This window comes from Nestor notabilis, unplaced genomic scaffold (genome assembly GCF_000696875.1).
Source record: "Nestor notabilis isolate BGI_N333 unplaced genomic scaffold, ASM69687v1 scaffold5187, whole genome shotgun sequence".
Taxonomy (NCBI): Eukaryota; Metazoa; Chordata; class Aves; order Psittaciformes; family Psittacidae; genus Nestor; species Nestor notabilis.
The window spans coordinates 10966-30853 of NW_009936794.1; the positions used below are offsets into that span (position 1 = coordinate 10966).

Below are 19888 nucleotides of genomic sequence, written 5' to 3' on the forward strand. Positions count from 1 at the left end.
TGTATCCTGGTAAGGATCAACTGTGCTTAATACTGCTGATAGAAGATAGGGATGCTGGAGGTCAAGGAGTGAATTCTTCCTTTTCTAGGTGTTGTGTGGGGTGTCTTCGTTCCAGTGCTACTTATGTGCTACTTAGGTGCTATCTTTCTAAGGAGATAATATCTTTTTTAATGTTTTGGGTTCCTAATTGATTATTTTTGTCCCTATCAATGACATCATAACCAAAGCACTGAATGTTAACTAATGAACAAGCTCTTTTTTAATTAACTTTCTGGTTCAACTGTAATTTTATCCCTCAATAATTCTCTTTTTTTCATCAATGGGAATGACTTCACACTGGTGAGAACTGAATGCTGTCACTTACACCATTGTGACTCATACCAAATCAGACTGGGTAATTTAGTGAGCACAACCCTGGGGAATAGCAGAGGGATAGGCTATATCTTGCTCCAGGTAGTATGAATGTGGTAGGCAACAGCTGAGTCCAATAACTTAAGATTTTCCATAGATGTATAAACACAATGACAGATTTTACACACATTATGAAGTAAATCTCCACTTGACATCATTAAGAAGTCAATGAAGATATCTCTCCTTCAGCTGAGGACATGTCTTTATGAGTTTTGTTCCTTCCTCACTGATACGGGGTGCAGTCTCGGGCTGAGAGGTGTTTCTCATCTCTGCAGGAGCTTTGGGATCTCTGTAGAGCAATTGCTGTTGTTTTGGAAGGGGCCAGTTTTTCTGTCCCCTTCCCCTACCTGAATGGCATCAGGTGTCAGAGTCCAAAGGAATATTTTTAAATGATGAACTAGATTCAGATTTCCTCAGAGATACTGATTTGAATAATAAATCTTTGTTTGGATTTTACATAATCTACAAAATGAGGTTACTGACCAAAACATTTCTTAAATCCAGCAATTTCTTATGAATACAGGAGAATTCTGGTGCCAGACTTTTGTGTTTGCATTTTGTGTAGACAGTCGAGAAATACTGTATGTGTTGAAGATTTTGTCAAAACTAACCTTGGCAGCTGTGATTTCACGTGTTTAACACAGAACATTTGCAGCAAGTTGTCGATGAGCAACCTCCAGACTTAGGTCCCGATATTGATAAAACACATGCACATACATTACTTTGAACGCTTCAGAATCTCAAGGAAGTCAACATAATCCCTTATAGGTTACAGAGAGGAACAATTTCTATGAGCATTGCATGGGCCATGACTCTGCAAAGGCTTGGGTGTAGCTTGATGTTTTAACAATATGTAGAGCCATCTGCCTGGGTTGGCTTTTGAAGAACAGGGGTGAGGAATCGTTCATGGAAACACATTGATGAATGGCTTGAAATACCAGAGGAATGTTTGAAGTGTCAAAGATGTCTCAGGAAATCTTGAAGCACAAAGACAGTGCCCACAGAGAAAGAGATACTGCAATCTGTTTATTTACTGGAAACAATCTTTCAGCTCTACTGTAAAAATAATACGTATCTGCTTACATTTTACCACTGACACTGAGATTCAAGACCTAAAAGAAAACTGGGCTAAATCCAGACCCAATGTAAGGTGATAAGCACTCGCTGACTCCAGTGTAGTGGTGACATTGCACTCTCTGATTGGGCCAAATACTCTGTTTGTAAGCTGGGAAAACCTCACCCACGGTGTCTAGAGGCTAAGGATGTATTGCATAAGCTTGTCCTTATCAGGCTTCTTAGAAAGCCTTGAGACTCTCAAGCCAGCATGATATAGGTGCAATTTCAGGAGAAAAGTGATTCATCAGGACCTAAAAGAGCATCTATCGCCTTCAAATCTGGGAGCTTATATTTGTTTTTAACCCTCTTCATGAAGTCAGGCCCTGCCAACAGGCTGGTCAATCTCTTCAGCCATTGAGACCTAATGCTTTGCTGTGAGGGTGCCTACCATCATTGCAGAGGGAGTGGGGTACCAAAGCAGCAGGTCGGTCAAGAGCAGCGCCTGCATTTCCAGTGAAACAATGTGAAGAGCTTGTTGTACAGATGGTGGGTGCAGAGGAACCTAGCAGGGAAATAATAGATCTGCCTTGGCTATGAGAAAAGCAGCTGAGGTCAGTCAGACCTTAGAAGAGGCACATAGCCTACAACCAAGGCTCCGAAAAGCCTACAACTCCAAAAAGTGTGAAAATGTCTCCAAAAAGTTAAAAATGTTACACATAGTGCCAGAGAAGTGCAGCTCACTCAGCATGTGCTTGCAGTGCATGACCATAATGAGATCACTTGTCCAGGACAAACTCAAAAGGGAGAATGAGTCACTTCTGGGATACAGGAGGGAATTGAAAGAGATTGGACATTTCAGGAAGCTTGCTGAAGTGTTTCCTGAAGATCCCTTTGCTACAGAGCTACATTCCTCGATTCTTACATAAAGATTACTGCATCATTATTCACTTGCTGGTGTGAAAGTATATCTGCCGTATATCAAAACTCTCTCTCTTGTGCATTCATCAATATTAGCAGAGTTACGGGGGGTGGGGTGGGGGTGGGTGTGTGTCAGTTTGGCCACTGGAAACCACTAGAAGGATCTCAGAAGTTTGAACTAAGAATTGGAATATGTGAGGTTTTCACCTCTGATACACACACTTATAAACATCAGATGCACTCTGCACTGAAACAGGTAAGGAAATCCTCTGCAGGATCAGAGACATACCCACACAAATACCTCTGGACCTTACAGCATTGACCCATCAGCCTCGGTCTTCATGATTGGCACCTGCTTTGGGGTTGAGCTATTCAGAATCGGTTCAAAGACTTAAAACAACAAAATGTGACAGGTGCAGTCATAACAGATGAGGAAACAGAATTTGCTTGTGCTGTGTTATCTTACAATTCTTTGACTTCCAAGTGCAGAGCCACACACACACAGAGAAGATCCTAAGGATACTTTTAATCTTTCTGTTAAAGAGCAGCAGAGTCTTGCAAAGGGTGAGGAGTTTGTCCATCCAGGATAGAGATTTATTTTAACAATAGTGCCTGTCAGGCTTGAACACGCTTTTATTTATTTATTATTTATTTTAACATCTTTGTTCTATGAAATTTTAATTGGATTCTAACAGAGCTACATGTTACGGAAGATATTCAGTAGTATATTCTGTGAATAAGCCAACTGGAGAACTAGAATGACCACTATATTTGGTGATGGTGGCTGATCAGGTACCCAAAGAAGCTTCATAACTCTCAAAATTATTGTTGTCAGAAAAGCTATTCTGTGGGATCCAGCAAACTCCCAGGTGAAGTAACTTTTTCTTTTTTTTTTGTCTGTGTCAAAACATGTTAAACCCCTAAAAATATCTGGAAGTCAAATAAACCAGAAAATAGGACCCATTCAGCTCTACAGCAGTGAATGGTCTCTTGCCATTCTTCTCTCTCTGGTACCTAACCTCGCTTGGTTCATTTATCAGAATACTCTCCTTCCCAGTCACCGTGATCTGTATCAAAATGACTGCCATTTCTGCTTTTGTTTGGTTTTACTCCAATTCGTGCATGGGCAGTAGGTGCTGCACAAACACATAGTGAAAGCCAGTCTTTCTCCTGACGACCTTTGTTTAAACAGGCATAACAGCAGATATGGAGGAGAGGCACAGAGCTGTCCATTCCCAGCTCAGCCAGGGCATGTCTCTGCCACCCCAAGCCAGGAGCATGTCAGAGCAGAGCTGGAGGGAATCCACACGTACCCAGACTGGGGTCAATGCCCTCATCTGGTGCCGGCCAGAATACTGTCTATTAACTATATAGTAAAACCCTTTGTCTCAGAAAATCCTCTGCAATAGGTTAGAATAAATTATCATCTTCTGCGCAGACCTGGAATTCTGTCTGCTTTTATGGAGGCCTGGCCTCAAAGGAGAACATGAATGTATACAGGAGTTGCAAGTTTGCATTTTTAACTTTCATGCTGTAAAAACCTGACATGCATATCCCTATTTTCTTTTCTTTCTTTAATTTGGTGAGAATTGCAGTGCTATACAAGCCTGCGATGGTCTATTGGAAACAGACCCCTGATGAGGAAATGGAGAGTTTAGACGTTATAAACAGCTAGTAATTTATTATTTTGAGATTGGCATATATTTTGGCAAAGTTAAAGTTGGCTGGAGTGATAGTGAGTGATGAAAGATGTTATGGCATTTGAGAAGTGGCTGAATTCCTTTGTTTCCAGACTTTCCACTTTTTTTTAAGGCGCGGAATGTTTATATAGAAAGTGTAATGTTGTTTTATGAGTACTTGCTGGACCCTGCTAAAACCAAGTGTTCAAGCTTTACTCTCTTAAAGTGTTTTGTTATGGAATTCCTCTGGGGTTTGATGTTTCTAAATTAGGGTTAAATCAGGCTGGTACGTGGGGGACATGGGAGAACAGCCCAGAAGCAAGAAACTGATGCCTAACAGGGTGTGCTTCCTCTCCAGGGGGTGATGTGACGGCAGGAAGAGAGAGGACTCCTCAACTGGGCATGAAGAGGCCATAACATAGGGGCACAAAAGGGAGAAAATGGGGCTTTTAAGTGCTGGGAAAACTTTCAGCATGTTAAGAGTTTAACATCTTTAATGTAAGAGACCCTGCCTGCCCCTTGCCTGCTCTCTGGGCCACCAAAGACTGCTTGTTTCCCATGTCTCGCTTCCATCACCTGGGACACATGGGTACTTTTGGTTAGTCCAATAGTTATAAACTAACGTTCCTCTTTCCTGCTCATCTCTACTTTCCCCTCCAAGACCGTGGTGTATGATGAAACACATTCGTGTTTGTGATATTTCTGTCCATGTTTCTTCCACATTTATCTCCTCCAAGTCGGCTACTCACAAAACTCTTTGGTTTCCTGCCCTCAGTTTGGGCTGCTAAATCCTGGAATCCATCTCCAGCCTTTTTGTTTTTACAATAAAGGACAGCCTGTGTACAGAGCTGTGAGCCACAGGATCCCAGGACATTGTGGCAGCATGGGGATAACTTTAAACCATGAAGAAATGGAAGCTGCTAAAGCACACTCAACTCAGTGTTTCGTTGCTGTCAGCCATTGCACCAGGGCTTCCTTCAAGCCAAGTACAAGTAAAAAGAGCAGAGTCTCTGCTAAAGCTAGGGAAAACCAGCTCCAGACTAACTTACAAAGCTTATTAGGAACAAGAGTCTGATTGTGTCATGCAGTCTGTGCTGTGATAACGTTCTGAGTCTGTATTCTCCAATTTAATACTCCACTTTAATGAAGACCTCACATAATGCTTCCACTCTGCTCCTGCCTGCTTCTATTATAATCTTTATAAACTCCTTTTAGCAAGTAGCATTATGCAATTCCAGCCCTCAAAAAGACAGAGTAAAGGTTATCTTTCCTGCCCTGACAGTGCTAGAGGGCAAATAAGGCAAGAAGGAAAATAGCAAGGGGAAAAGCAGAAGAGAAATTTAAGAACCAGGCATATGAATCCTCATCCCTACTAAAATGAAAGACCTAACTGCCAGTGGCTTCAACAAGATAAGCATTATACCTCCAAACTATACAATTTTTATTTATTTTTTTCCCGAACTCCTAAACATACATATAGATTTAGCTTAGCACTGTGAGGCCTCAGCTGGAATACTTTTCACAGTTTTGGGCACTGCTCTTCAAGAAAGATGTGAACCAACTGGAGAGAATCCAGATGAGAGCAACACGGATGATCAAAGGTCCAGAAAATGTGATGTATGAGGAAAGACCAAAAGAATTGGTTTTGTTTAGACTAGAGAACAGTCTGAGGGGAGACATGACAACAGCCTTCAGACACGTTAAAGACTGTGGCAAAGGGGAAGATAAACTGTTCTCTGTTTCTACTGGAAGTAGGCTAAAAAGCAATGGATCTAAGTTACAACAGCAGAGATTCAGATTAGACTTTAGGAGAAACTTTCTATTGGTTACAGCAGTTATACCTGAGAAGACATTGCCTATGGAAACTGTGGGATCCCATCATTTGAGGTCTAGGTCCTGGTATAGTGGGGTCTGCTTTGTGACAGAAGCATGAACAATAAGAATGGTCCAAGTTCTTTTCAGCTTATTCTCCCCAGTGTTAGGAATGGAGGAGAGAGACTGCATGTGAACAGAACAATTTATTTTTTTCTGAAGGAATTTGGACCGCCTGACCTGAGTGGTCTTTGAACAGGAGATTAGTTGTAGCGTTAAGTATGGAGTTAGTATCACTACCTTACAACGATTACAAACTGTCTGCAACTACCAAGCTCAGGAAAACAGGAAAATAAAGTTCTGGGGTTTATCTGCTCTAAAGATCCTGGACATTATTCTGGCAGTGAGGGCCTGTATCAAATAGCCTGGGTGTAAATAAGCATAGCATCCTAAATATTGTAAAACATACCATCCAGTGATAGATTTCTATGAACTCTGTTATATATAGAAAGATTTAATACAGGAAGGAACCCAAACATGTGACATCTTGTTAGAAAGTAGAAGATTACATAGTAAACCATGTATTTTGGAATGAATTTACAATGAGTTTTAACTACAAAATGGAATCAAAGAAAAACAGGTGAAACTAAGACAAATGCAGGGTGAATTGAGACAAAGTGCCTGACTGATAATTCCAGCAATAATTGGGAATGTAAATTAGCACTTCTGAGATCCCTTGTTTCAATAGGTGGATTTTTATTTCTTTTTTCTGCTTGTTTGTCTGCTTTCCGTTTATAATAATAATAATTAAAAAAGGCAAGATTGCAAAAGCCAGCTTTTTCCTCAGTTTCTTTGGTGCTTTTTGCTAAGCAGCCTTGGAGCTACAAAGGTTCACAGTCTTTAAAACATACAACTCATACCCTAGAAGTGTTTAAAATGGAAAGGAGACTCCTTAAAATACATGACCACATAGAGAATCATATGGGATCTGCTGACAATACATCTTCAGATGTCTGCAGCCTGGTAGGGGCTGTGCATGAAGAGGCCTCACTCTTCAGACAGGCATAGGTCACGGGTCTGTGGAAATACTGATTTGGTTTGGAGCTGCTATACGTACTGGCTTCTGAGGAGAGTTCTGCAGAGGAAGATCGTCTCTTTCATTTTAATGTTTCCAGAGCACAAAGTCAAGGTTTAGAAGGAGTACTGTGATACGTATATCCTCAGCCGGATGACAGAGCTTCCTCTGAAGTTGATGACGGTGTTAACAGTGATCATTTCCAAGTCCAACTCAACAGTACGGGGCCCCTTCACAGGGCGGGTCATCACCAGAGTAGCACTGATTGGTCCCGTTTGCTGTGCACAAAACAAGAGAAAGCAGGTAAGATTTTCTATTATTTGCTATTGCCTCACTAAAGTCTTTCAAGCAGCCAAAATAACTGGTTTCTGTTGCATTGTTTGAAGCCACTGCAATTCTGGGGAGAGATAGCTTCGTTTCAACATTTGGCTCCATTTCAGTGTTTTGTGTGAACTATCACCTTCCACAGTTTGTAGAGCCTTTGGAAGCCCTGCACACAAAAAGAGCTATTGAACATAGAAATTTGCTATTGTCCACATGGAAGAAGATGAAAACATGGATTTAGGGTATAAACAAGCAGTGACACCTTTTTTCTTTTTTCTTTTTTTTTTTGGGGGTGGGGTGTAAGGGGTGGGTGGAGGGAGGAATGATACTATTTTGTTTGATGTAAAGAACATTATTATTTTGAAGCAGTGAACAGCAAGAAGGGGTTATGTTAACAGATCTCCAAGAACAGATGTTACTATGTGAACAGGATCAGGGTTTGTTATATAATTGCATATATTAACGTCACAAAACCTTACGCTCTGAAGAGAGCTTTAAATATGTGAAGGCAGTTCAGAAAAATCTGTCTGTAGTAAGTGGAACCAGACCTTTGAAATATTTGGGCAGAATAGTGGATTATGAACATTTAAGAATTAGAGTTTCTGATGTTAAGACCAAGTGCATTTTGTTTTATTTTTCTGGCAGAAACTTACGTACACAAAGTGGTATCTGTTTTACCACTAAACTGAGCAGTTTGTGCTACCTCTAACCAGAGTAAAGCTGTGAGAAGCAGCTGGACGGGCCCTGGTGCCTCAGCCCACGCGTACAGGGTGCCGGCCCTTGCCCTTGCCTTGCTTTCCCTTCACCTCCTCCCAAAGCAACGACTGGGCACCACCTGCTGGCTACGACCTGACCGAAGCATGAAGATGCTGCCAGGGAAGGGGTAGCTTGTGCAAGCGGAGTGGCTTAGGTGACAAATAAATGGGGGTGTGATAAATGAAGAAAAGAAAACAAACAAGTTGAGCACTGATGCTGGTCGCTGGAGCCTTAGCATCTGGTGGGTCGACCCAGATGAAGGTGAAAGGTTGGTGGGATCAGTAGTAACTTTGCAACAAGAAAGCTCTTGTGAGATACAAATGATCATTCCGGGACCACTTGTCATTCCAGGATTTTGAAACATTTTCCTTTTTTTACAGTGAGAATCTGATGGTCTTGTGAGAAATTAGAATCTATGACACTAGTGGTTTCTGTGGGCAACGGGAACCATCAATAGCTGCTGAACATTACTTAATGTGAATATCAAAGCCAGATTTTGCCTAGGGTTGAAAATCAACCTTCTGAATGTCACTATCCCCTGGTGGCCCTGCCTCATTCTGTGCAGATACTTCCCATCATCTCTACACATCAGAGGTGCAGTAAAGATGACTGGAGAACAGAGAGGTCTTCTGAGGAAAATTCAGACTAAAGAAAAAAAGTAGTTGTGTATTCCACTAACAATGAATACATAAAATGTGTATTCTCAGTGAAAAAAATACATAACAAATGAAAGAAAAGAACCCAGAAAGTCAATTACTAAGATAAAGGTTGGGGTTTGGTGGGGTTTTTTTGTTTAGTTGGTTTGTTTGTAGGGGTTTTTTTGTTGTTGTTTGGTTGTTTTTTTTCTTTTTGGTTTTCATTTTTTCCCAGTTTCTAATGAAGAGTTTAATACAGCAAACAAGAATTGTTGACTCTTCCAGTGACAATTACTGATTGTCCATCAAATATAAAAGGTTTGGCACATGTATTCTCTTGAGCATGAGAGCCCTGAACTATTCTTAGACATGGGTAAAGCCCTGGACTTTCCTGAACCTAATGTCTCATAAAACAAGTGTGTTTGCTTTGGGTCAGTTACCTTCCTGAAAGAGCCAGCAGCCTCTGCAGATCAGTACACCAGTCTGCATGTCTACATGTCAAAATGCTTCATACTGAAGCTTTAAATGATGCTCATTAAAAATAAGTTCTGCTATGAGAAGGATATTCAGCTAATAGAAGGTAACTCCATGTTTTCTCTCAGTGAGCACCAGACTTACCCGCATGTAGAATTCCCTGCCCTCGTTCCCTGATTTGATTTGGAAGATGTAATAGGCTCCAGGGTAGCGAGTTGTTGCTTGCATCTGAAAAATGTCAGAAGGCACAGACCGCCCGGACACCATATCCATCACTCTGTACAAGATGGTGAATGGCTGATCTCTGCAACCGGCGTTGTCAGCTGGGCACATGCAGCGGCTAATTGTTAGAGATAGGATTGTCATCAGGGGTTACGAACTGCTGTAATAGTTGATTCTTTACATGCAAGTACAGCTGCTTAAATAAATAAACAAATAATGTTGTTGACCAGCTAAAAGAATCAGTGAAATTTGTAATGAATTTTCTCACTTTTAGTATTTATTCTCTGTGTTGCTATTCTGACCTACCTATATCCCTGCCTTCTTTTTCTTGTCTTCTAGGCCAAAATATCTTGGCATCCTTTGTCTCCTTAGAGACAACATTCTCTTTTTTATCCATCAGATTGTCCAGCTTCCCCTTATATCGTCATGAATATTTGGCATCCACAGCCCTCTGCAGCCAGGAGCTCCACAGGCCCCTTCACCTCTCTTTGCACTGCCCCTTGCTTGCTTCATCTGATGCTTCCAGCTCTTCTATTGAAAGGAGAGCATCCAGTCAACCCCTGCTTATCCTCCTTACACAACTCAGGGTTTCATATTTGACCCTGCTCATGGCTGAGGAGTCTTAACATAGTTGTTTCTCTACAAGCAAGCTATTCCATACTTTTGATCATCCTCATTGCTCTTTATGTGCCTTTGTCCAGTTATATTTCTTTTGAGAGGAGGGGAAGGAACTGCACAGTTTGAAGATATGGGTACACAATGGCATGTGTTCTAAGCACATTCTCTACTTATTAACACTCAAATTTAGACTGCTTTTCTGATATTTAGGTAAGTACTGCAGATCATGGCAATATCTATAACAACCCTCAAATCTTAGTTTGGATGGATTATGATCAGATCAGCACTTTTTATTTAATTTGGGAATCTGGGATCGTCTTTTAACTTTACATTCATCTACACTGAATTTCATCTGCCACTGTTATGCCATTAAGGCTCCATCTGCAATTCTTTTTTGACCACTCTTTTCTCTGCTGTGCTCAGATACTGTTGCCCATGATTTATTCTTGCTCACAAATAAGTTACACAAAGTAGGTCCAGCTGAAACCCCTGCAGAACTTCACTGTGAAAGCTGACAATTTAATACTGTATTTACTTTTTATCTTTCAGCCTCTTATTCTTCTGTGCCAGGACTTCTCTCTTACTTATGGCTGCTTAATTTCCATAATAAAATTATGTGAGGTTCTCAGAAACCAAGGAAACTGCATCAGCCCATATGCCCTAGCCACATGCTGCTGGTTTCTTCAGAGAACACTAGTAAAGTTGTGAGGCAGGATGTCCCTTTATAAAAGCCATGTTGGGGAATTTACTGGAAAAGAGTTGTGTCTTTTTGCCTATTTTTTCTATAACCTCCACTACTGACACCAGTTTCAGGCAGTTCATCTGGCATGCCCCCCATAAAAAGGCTCCTGGCATTACAAGCACCCAATTCCTCCCACAGAAAACACAGATTAAAGGAATTCACTTGGCTTTTATACTGACCACTTCTAGGCAGATGCCGCAAATTAAATGCAGTCACATCTAGGCACCAGCCAAAGCCACCAAATGCAAAGTTCAGAGATCAAGAGTTCTAATGCAAGCTGATCTGCAAGGAATCAGCTGGGCTCTGGGAAATTTAGATCATAGGATCATAGAATCGTAGAATGGTTTGCATTCAAAGGGACCTAAAGATCATCTAGTTCCAATCCCCCTGCCACAGGCAGGGATACCTTCCACTAGACCAGGTTACTTAAAGCCCCATCCAACCTGGCAATCTACATAAGAGGCTTCAGATGTTTCAAAATCCAGTTTAAGACTCTACCACCTCTGAAGGCAGGTAAACCGGAACTGGAAGAGCAGAACATGTCTGCTCTTCTGCTGACCTGGTTCAGAAAACAACATAAAGACATTAGTAAATTATAATAAAAAGAAGCTTATTTTTCATGTCTTGCCTTTCTCTAAAATACATTAGACTACCAAGCAATCCCAGATAATTTTGTTTAGATCAAACACTGTGGGTGAAATACTATGGGCTGCAATATACAGATACCTATCTGGACCTGAAGTATTTTGAGCCCAGAAAAACACTTACAAAAATATAAAAGAAACAGACAATTTTTAGAAATGTGGGGTTTATTTTTTTGCCTGCTGAGTTCCAAATTTAGACAGTAACAGCGCTAACAGCCTATCCAGACATACCCAATTTCTGCACAAGGCAAATCAGTCTGTGGACTTTTCAGCACCTCTAACCTTTAAGCACTAGGAAACTACTCGTATTCTGCTATAACTATCATATAATGTTTTAAAGTTATTTCCCAGACGTAAGCTAGTTCATATTTACATGAAGAAATTTCATACTAATTAGTTTCATATTTCATGAGGAAATACTCATACTAATAAACAGGCTGCATTTGAGCATATACGAAGTCAGTTAGTAATGTAAGTAAATGTCTCTTATTACATTACAAATCTTGCTGTTTTCTCTACTCTCTGGTAGATGTCTTTACAGTTTAACTTCCCACACATGAGAGTATCATATCGTATCATGTCATGTCATGTCATATCCCATCTGGAGACCTGATAAGGAATTGCAATTTCTTAATTTTTATAAAGCTTACCAATGAGAAATGCAGCAACAGCATGTATGTATAGCTTTCTAGACACACTTTATGGCTGTGTTGTAAAAATGCAGCCTTTTTGGTTCGCTCTAGATACGCTTCACACAGATAGAATTTGCTTTTGTGGCTGTGGGTACTCTACTCACTTCTCATTAATTTGGACATAAGGATCCTCGCATCGTACTGGGTCTAAACATTTATATTCTCCTGGGATATTGAAACACGTTTGCTGCGGAGTGCAGGTGAAGTTTCTGTTTTCACATTCATTGATATCTAAAACACCAGAAACAAGAGAAAGACTAAATCAGAGAAATATGTGCAAGACACCACTCTTACAAGCCAGTTCCATCTTAAGAAGTTGCCCCAAAATTCATAAGACTCTTTCACCATGAGAAGTGGCCTTTTGATAACTGGCCCCTCTTTTAAGATCAGTTTTCACTCCGTTCATTTCTGCTGCTGGAGTGCTCCCATATGCTGACCGCTGTAAAAATGAAAAGAAATTGGCTACTCAAGCTCTCTGACCTTAGAGAATCGGAAAACTAAAGAGAGACGTGCAGCAGAGAGGAACGCATCTGAGGGCTTTCCCATGTAGCTGTTTCCTAGTCAGTAAAGTCTTACACCAACACACCAATTCACCTCAGCGGGACTATTCAGTGATGACGTTCTTACCAGAATTACATAATTGGCCCCCGTGAGTATTCACTGTGCAGTGCCAAGACAAAGCATCTCAATTCTTGAAAACCTTTCCAGACACAGGACTATTTTCTAGTCCCCTTGGGTTTTAATCAGTGCAGGAATGTTCTTACCTTGGCAGCTTCTGTTATCGTCAAGCAAGTTATAGCCCGAAGGACAGATACAGTAGTAAGAACCAGGCGCATTCACACATTCGTGCTGGCAAAGGAACTCAGAGAAGCTGCATTCGTCCATGTCTGCAGTGGTAAAACAAAATTTAGTGTCTTTGGCTTTATAGTCAAAAGAGCAGTCCCACAGGCAGGTGGCCATCCAGACTAAATGCCCCTCACCCCAGCTGGAGGCTGGCACCCTCCACCTCCCTAGAGCTCTGGAGCAACCTAGCAAAACGCTGTACAGCAAGCTCATGGTTTAACACTTTTTTTCTTCAGGAAGTCAAAGCTGCTGCTGAACACAGTGCATTTTATTTATTTATTTCTATTTTTGAATACCTGTCAGCAGTTGGCCATGTTTTCAGTTCTGTTTTACGTCAGAGATAGAGCCACTCCAACAACAAAGCTGCAACTGTACTTTGAAAGGAGAGACTTGGCAGTGTTTTCTTTGCTTTTTTTTCCCCCCTTTTTTTCTGGAGAGCAAACTTCCCTTTCCCAGGGCCACATGGGTCCCAGCAGAAGTGCTGCAGCCAGCCACGCCTGTTTTATGATTCTTAGCCTCTAGCCAGTTACTTCCAAGGCATTCCAGCAAGACTACAGAGCTCATCCCTGCTTGGGCCAGACCTACTGGAAGGCCCAGCCATCTCCCAGGTACCAGGAAGCTAAGCAGTCTGTCAAATCTCTGATCGAAAGCAGAAATTTTGCTCTTTTCCCCTTGCACTCATGAATTGATCAGTCATTTTAGTCTGCAGAGCTGTGCTTAAGTGAGAAATAGGAACTTCAGAGCTGCACATGGAGGCATGGCTGACTGAGGGGAAAACACATGCAAAGGCGCTAGACTGAGGGAGGCTGCAGTTACTCATTTCCTTATTTCCCTGTTCAGGGGAAGAAAGAAACAAAGGCCAAAGCCCCAGCCAGGAACTCCCAAGTTCTTATTCCCAGCTCTGACATGTTGACTCTCCCAGGCAAATCACTTTTACTCTTCAAACTGAATTTCCTTTTCTTCTAAACTGGGCTCAGTCCATTTATCCACTTTCGGTATTCTGTGCAGATGGATTGGAAAGTATTTGAAGTCCAAATATGTTAAAGTGGCTTTATGGCTGTAGCCACATTATCAAAAGAGAGATGAAAGGAGCTCTACACCTACATAGTCCTGTTACCGTGTGACTTGGCCCAGCAAGTTTGCTGAAAAAACCCCACTTTCCTAAGCAAACATGGACTGAGGGCTGACTCCGTAAAGGGACTGAGATATCAACCACCCCCTCCAGGTGTCCAAGCCCATTCCTCCAGCACATCAAATTCATATAACCTGGGCTCAGCTGCTGTTAAGTGCTGGAGGGATGTAAAGCCCCAAGGGTCCTGCATTTCTGTCACTGAGCCCACACAAGACAGACACGCTTTACTGTTGCTAAACACTTGGAGCATCCTGCTGACTACCTGCAGAGGACAAGATGGTAGGCATTTCAGAGCACAACTAGTGCACATGCAAGACCTCTGTGACTAGAAAGTAATGCCAATGTTGGGAAAGCCAGGCTGAAATCTCTGCCTTTCCCCTTCAATTAGGGCAGGGATGCCTCCCATGTTCAAGCTAAGCTAGCTGCCACAGAGTAATACACCAGCTGTTGAAGTACATCTGGATCCAAGACACCTCATAGGAGTGTCCTCCTAACCAGGCATTCCCTGTGTGAGCATCAGCAATGTCTAGTGATTGTTTGTGAAGTGAAAGAAGCTCATCCAGAAAAATTTGACCTGCTTTGACAAGCATTTTCTTGCACAAAATTGTCAAGAAATGGTTTTCTGCTCTAAATCTGGGTGGTGGAAAATCCCCTTTGCTATCTTCGCTCTCAGACATGAATGAGACTCTTCTGTCAACATAATACTGGCAGTATTTATGTGCTATTGCATTGACCTTCACTGGTTCAAGTCCCCAGCTAGCTCAGGAGCACATAAAAAGACGCAGTAGTCTAACTTACAAGGAGAAACTCCATTAGAAAGCAGAAAACTTAAGTTATGTGTTGCAGCTCTAAATGTTAAATTTAGAAGACCCTTTCGAGATTTAACTCTTGATTCTTCCCCTTACAATAAGGATGTTTGCAGGGAAAAACCACTTTGGAAACACTAATCTACACACATACTGCTTATTACATGTCCTTCTCTCTCAGAAATGGCATGTTACATCTGTTTACTGCAAATTAAAAAACAAGTATTTTCCAGTGTGCTTTTCCTTCCAAAGAAATATTGGCTGGATTCTCTAATTTTATCAGGCTGTGGGAACATTAAGCAAAGAAATAAGTTTTGCCTTCAATTAAAATAAAGCAATAAAATAAAAACAAAAATGAGAGGAAAAGTACAGTGATATGAGCACAGTTTCTTCTGCTATGTGCTGAATAGATTAGCAATAGCTGTACTGAGAAAATATATATTGTTTCTGAAGTGCAGCCAGAGCCATACAGGACTTCTGGGGGAGGTTTCAGGCAGAAGAGTGCATTCATGAGAGCAAGAGGAATACAGGCATTCAACAGGCAAATGGAAAAGTGCTTTATATAAAGTATTTAATCATGGAAGAATGTTCTAAGACTATCCCTACTTGCTCTAGTAAAGTTTCCTGTTCAGCATTACAAAGCATTTTCTTATGTTTTGCTGTTATCTTGGAGCATTTTAATATAAAGCTTATTTCTTTAAAACCTTTTGCAGCCCTCCTCTGTTGTGCTTTTCTGGGTATTTGCAGTGTGCTTTAACTAGAAAGAAAATCATATGAGTTGCAGTAATCCTGCTGCTAACCATGGACCAAGGTAAAAACGCATGTACAGAACAGAACATTGGAAAAAGAAAACTTAATAGAATTAAAGAAAACAAAACAATAAATAACTAAGGATAGTTACCACTGCAGTTAACTCCATCAGCTTCCAGTTCATAGCCAGGCTCGCAGCGGCAGAGAAAAGAGCCGTAGGTATTGACGCAGGTCTGAGTGCAAGGGTTTTCACTTGTACATTCGTTCATATCTATGGAAAACCAGTGCCCAATGCATCATTGACTTCTCCCCAAACTCTGTTTTCAATTCACTACTGTAAAGCATTTCAAAGAGATTAGCTGTACAGTGAGAACGATTTGTTTTGAAAAAATACAACCAAGTCAGCATTATCAGGATTCAGGCTGATGCCTGGAAATAGCATGTTGGAAACACAACATGCATGGACATGAGGCATTTTGGGAATGTTTTCAATTAAAGTAAAAAAACCCATGGAAGGTAGGGATGAAATATTTATTACAAATGCTTCTGCCTTCATCCTGCAATTTTAAAACCATTGAACTGATTTGTCATAACAGACCTGAGACAAAATGCAGCAGGATGTTCCTCAGGAAGATAATGCAACGAGGAATGGTCCTCAAGGAAACCCAGGACTAACACAAAACGTTTTTTGGTTTTTTTTTTTTAGGAAACAAGCAGCTTCTGGTCGTCATTAGCACAGACCATTTCCCACAGCATGAGGGAAGATGTTCCTTGCTTAGCTAGGGAGAGGCTTTATGAAGAAGTTGTGTTGAAGGGCAACAAAACTGGTGAAGGACCTAGAGGACATGGCTTATGAGGAGCGGCTGAGGGAACTGGGGTTGTTTAATCCGGTGAAGAGAAGACTCAGGGGGGATCTTATCACTCTGTGCAACTACCTGAAAGGAGGATGGAGCAAGGAGGTTGCTAATCTCTTCTCCCAAGTAATGAGAGAAAGGACAAGTGGTAACGGCCTCAAGCTGCACCAGGGGAGGTTTAGACTGGGTATTAAGAAATATTTCTTCACTGAAAGGGTGATCAGGTATTGCAACAGGCTGCCCAGGGAAGTGGTGGAATCACCAACCCTGGAAGTGTTCAAAACCCATCTGACATGGTTTAGTGGTGGACTTGGCAGTCCTGGAGGCTGGACTTGATGATCTTAAAAGGTCTCTTCCAACCTAGTTCATTCTATGGTTCTATGATAGATTCTGTGACTTTGGTTGAGGTAGCATATCACAGCAAAAGGTGGTCCAATGCTCAGGACCCAACTCTGGAGCTTGGGAAACTCAGATCCAATTTACTGATCTGACAGAGTTTTCCTGTCTCAGGTGGGTCATGCAGCCTTAGATTTTAAATATAAAATCAGTGCTTAAACTCTTGGTAATTTCAGTGAAACAAGTAACTCTAGATTTTAGGAGATTTGGGCCTCTGTGCACGTTTCTCCCAATATACTGGTCATGTTACACCTGTACCCCTCCAAGGTACTGTGAAACCACAGAAATATCTCAGGCTGACAAGCATGAACATTTTCAAAACAGTGTTAGGAAGGTTACTTCTATTCTAAAACATAAGCAAGTTTTAAGTGTTGCTGGGTTGGGACCAAAAACTTCAGTCATTCACAGTACCTTGGCATGACCTTCCATCATCGTTAAGGGTAAAGCCTGGGTTGCACGTACAGGAGTAGGAACCGGGCACATTGGCACACAGCTGCTGGCAGTAGCCGTAGCGACATTCATCTATATCTAATGATGAAAAAGATGAAAAGTAGAGATGTCTACATTCTCACATGCAGGTACAAAGCAGCAAACACACTGAATCAACAGTACCAATAACACAGAAATATCCCAGCATACTGGTTAGGGATATAGCAGCCAAACTTTCAGGTGTTCAGACCTAGAGTCAGTTAAAATACATCTCAACACAGAAGAATATAGTGATGTGTTTTTATACACAGCTGACATTTATCAGTGTGTCCTATGAACTGATTGTCATTGCTGTAACCTTCATCTTAATGTGATGTCATACAGAAGCCAAGAACCAGTCCCTTTAAGCAGCCACCTAGAAGCATACGTGTTATCTTATACAGACCATTAGCACAAGCAGAGCCAACATTGTGGCCAATATTGTGTCAAAGTTTTGTCAGAAGCAAGATACAAATCTTTTTTACCTCTACAAATACCAAAGCTACTCACTAGGAAAGCAGTATTTGTTACTAAATACTTCTTTTTTAGAGAGAATATTCTTTAAGGCTTTTTTCCTAATAGTCACATTCACAATTGATATTAATTTTAACAGACAAGTTACAGCCTCTAAAATGTAAACAGTACATTTAATGCCAAAATAGCAGTTTAGGCTGAATTGCAACAATAAGAATACATGGAACTAATGGTTATAAGCACAAGAAAATAGTGTAAGATATGTACGATCATAAGTGCTAGAAGAATTTTGCCCCTGGACTAAGAAATGGAATGAAACACCTGGAGTGGCTGACCTTTCCAAAGCTTTACATTTCCTTTGGTATCAACTGGCTTTTGATTTATGGAGATTTTTTTTTAGTGGTTACTCTCAAAGCTTTGAAGTCAAGTTTGTGCAGTAGAAAACCAAGTGTATTATCTCTGGTCAGATAGCAAGATAACCTAAAGGCCAGGGTCAGCTATGGTATGCAGACCAGCAGAAGCTTGGCCCAAATCCTGAAAAAAGTGACACGGGGTTTAGGTAAATTAATATCTCATTTCGTTAATACAATGCATTACACTAAATACATGCTTCGGCTTTTGCAGGACTGTTATTGCAAGAGTGCTACATTTTGAGGATAAGGACTTCTACAGGGCTGCTCTTGTGGGTGGGTCATGTGGATACTGCTGTACTGGCTCCTCCTGTGTAAACTTTACTGGGATAATTACAACCAATAGAAGTGTAGTTTTTTGTAACTGTGGTTTACTAACAGTGCACCAAAAAAGCCTGTCTCTAAAACCCTATCAGGGGCTCCCTGATTACAGTAAATAGCCTTCTACTGCTTTACGCCAGCAAAAGTCACTTCTCCAAAGGCAGTGGAAAGCATGGAAAAAGGAGATTTTTCTGAAACTTACGGAAAAACATAGCAACTCTAAATACAATTTACTTTTAGCATTTTGCATTGTCTCATAATAGTCTTACATGATTATTTAAAGTGGGCAACACTGGGATATTATTGCCTATTTGAAACAGCAAAAGCAGGTACCCGAATTAATTCAGCAGTATAGCCATTTCAGTTCTCTGGTATATCCATCAAGCAGTAAAGTACTTTAGATCCATGTCTAAATCCTGAATTGCTATACACAACCCTTTTGTTTGGGCTGTAACTGGTAGAACTAAATGAGTAACAAAACAGGCAATGCAAAGCAGAATCCTGGTCCCTGCCCTCCCTCATCTCCACCCCATCACATACACCTGTACAACTCCTGGCACAAGCTTTTTTCCCCTAAAAGAAGAGGAGTTATCAGAGATTAAGAAGCACGGGACTTGGAGATTTCATATCCCAAGGGAACTACAATACAGTGACTCCCCAGAGTGGCTATGGCTGCACAGACCCTGGCTTGGGTGAGGCTTGGCTCTGTTGCTGCCAGGCGAGCTCCACAGCAGCTGTTTGCAGTAGTTAGGAAAGCAGCCATGAGTCAGTCCTTCACTGGAATTGGTACTTGGGAGAAGAAAGTTGGAAAATAACTAGAGAGGCTCCAGGGATGAATGGGCAGGGAAAGTCCGTTCTCCTTCCAGCGGAGGTATTGTGGCAGGACAGTCCAGCTCCACAGAGCTGGCAGGCAAACAGCCTGTGCCATGGGGAAAGATATAATAATGAGCAAACATTACCAAAAATGTTGTATCCTATCTCCTAGGTCCTATCTGTGTACCTAAAATTAACATCTACTTCATCATCACATGGACACGTCAAGTGAGGGGAATGGACTGGAGCAGAGGGGAGCTGGAAGGTTTTCCTGTGCTGTTGTTGAGGGATGGATTTTTTTAACAGGGCTGAGTTAAAAGTATGAACAGGACATTGCTGCAAGGAAAATAATAAAATCAAAATAGAACTGGTTGGAAGCTACCAAAACAGCACCCAGCTCAGAAGTATTTCTCACCCCAAAGCAAAAGATTTGGTTGGTTGAATCTGGGGATTTACTGGTCTGTTTCTTGGTATCAGATACTGATCCCTACAGGTCCACATTGTCACAGTGTGGAAAGGACAAGTCTGTTGAAGAATAAATCTTTTTGTATATATGCTTGTGA

The 19888-nt window shown here is 41.3% G+C and overlaps 1 protein-coding gene across 2 annotated transcripts in view; it reads right to left on the reverse strand.

The window, feature by feature from the left end:
• Window positions 1-6357: 6357 nt before the first annotated feature.
• The window catches only part of FBLN5 (fibulin 5), a 44364-nt gene continuing 30833 nt past the window's right edge, over window positions 6358-19888 (reverse strand). For both annotated transcript variants that reach the window (XM_010018526.1, XM_010018527.1), the window contains 6 exons: window positions 17251-17367; window positions 15741-15860; window positions 12823-12945; window positions 12163-12289; window positions 9285-9480; window positions 6358-7229 (listed from right to left, as the gene is read on the reverse strand). In XM_010018526.1, the coding sequence (XP_010016828.1) occupies window positions 7068-7229; window positions 9285-9480; window positions 12163-12289; window positions 12823-12945; window positions 15741-15860; window positions 17251-17367 (845 nt within the window). In that variant the 3' untranslated portion in view covers window positions 6358-7067. The remainder of the gene's footprint in view (window positions 7230-9284; window positions 9481-12162; window positions 12290-12822; window positions 12946-15740; window positions 15861-17250; window positions 17368-19888) is intronic.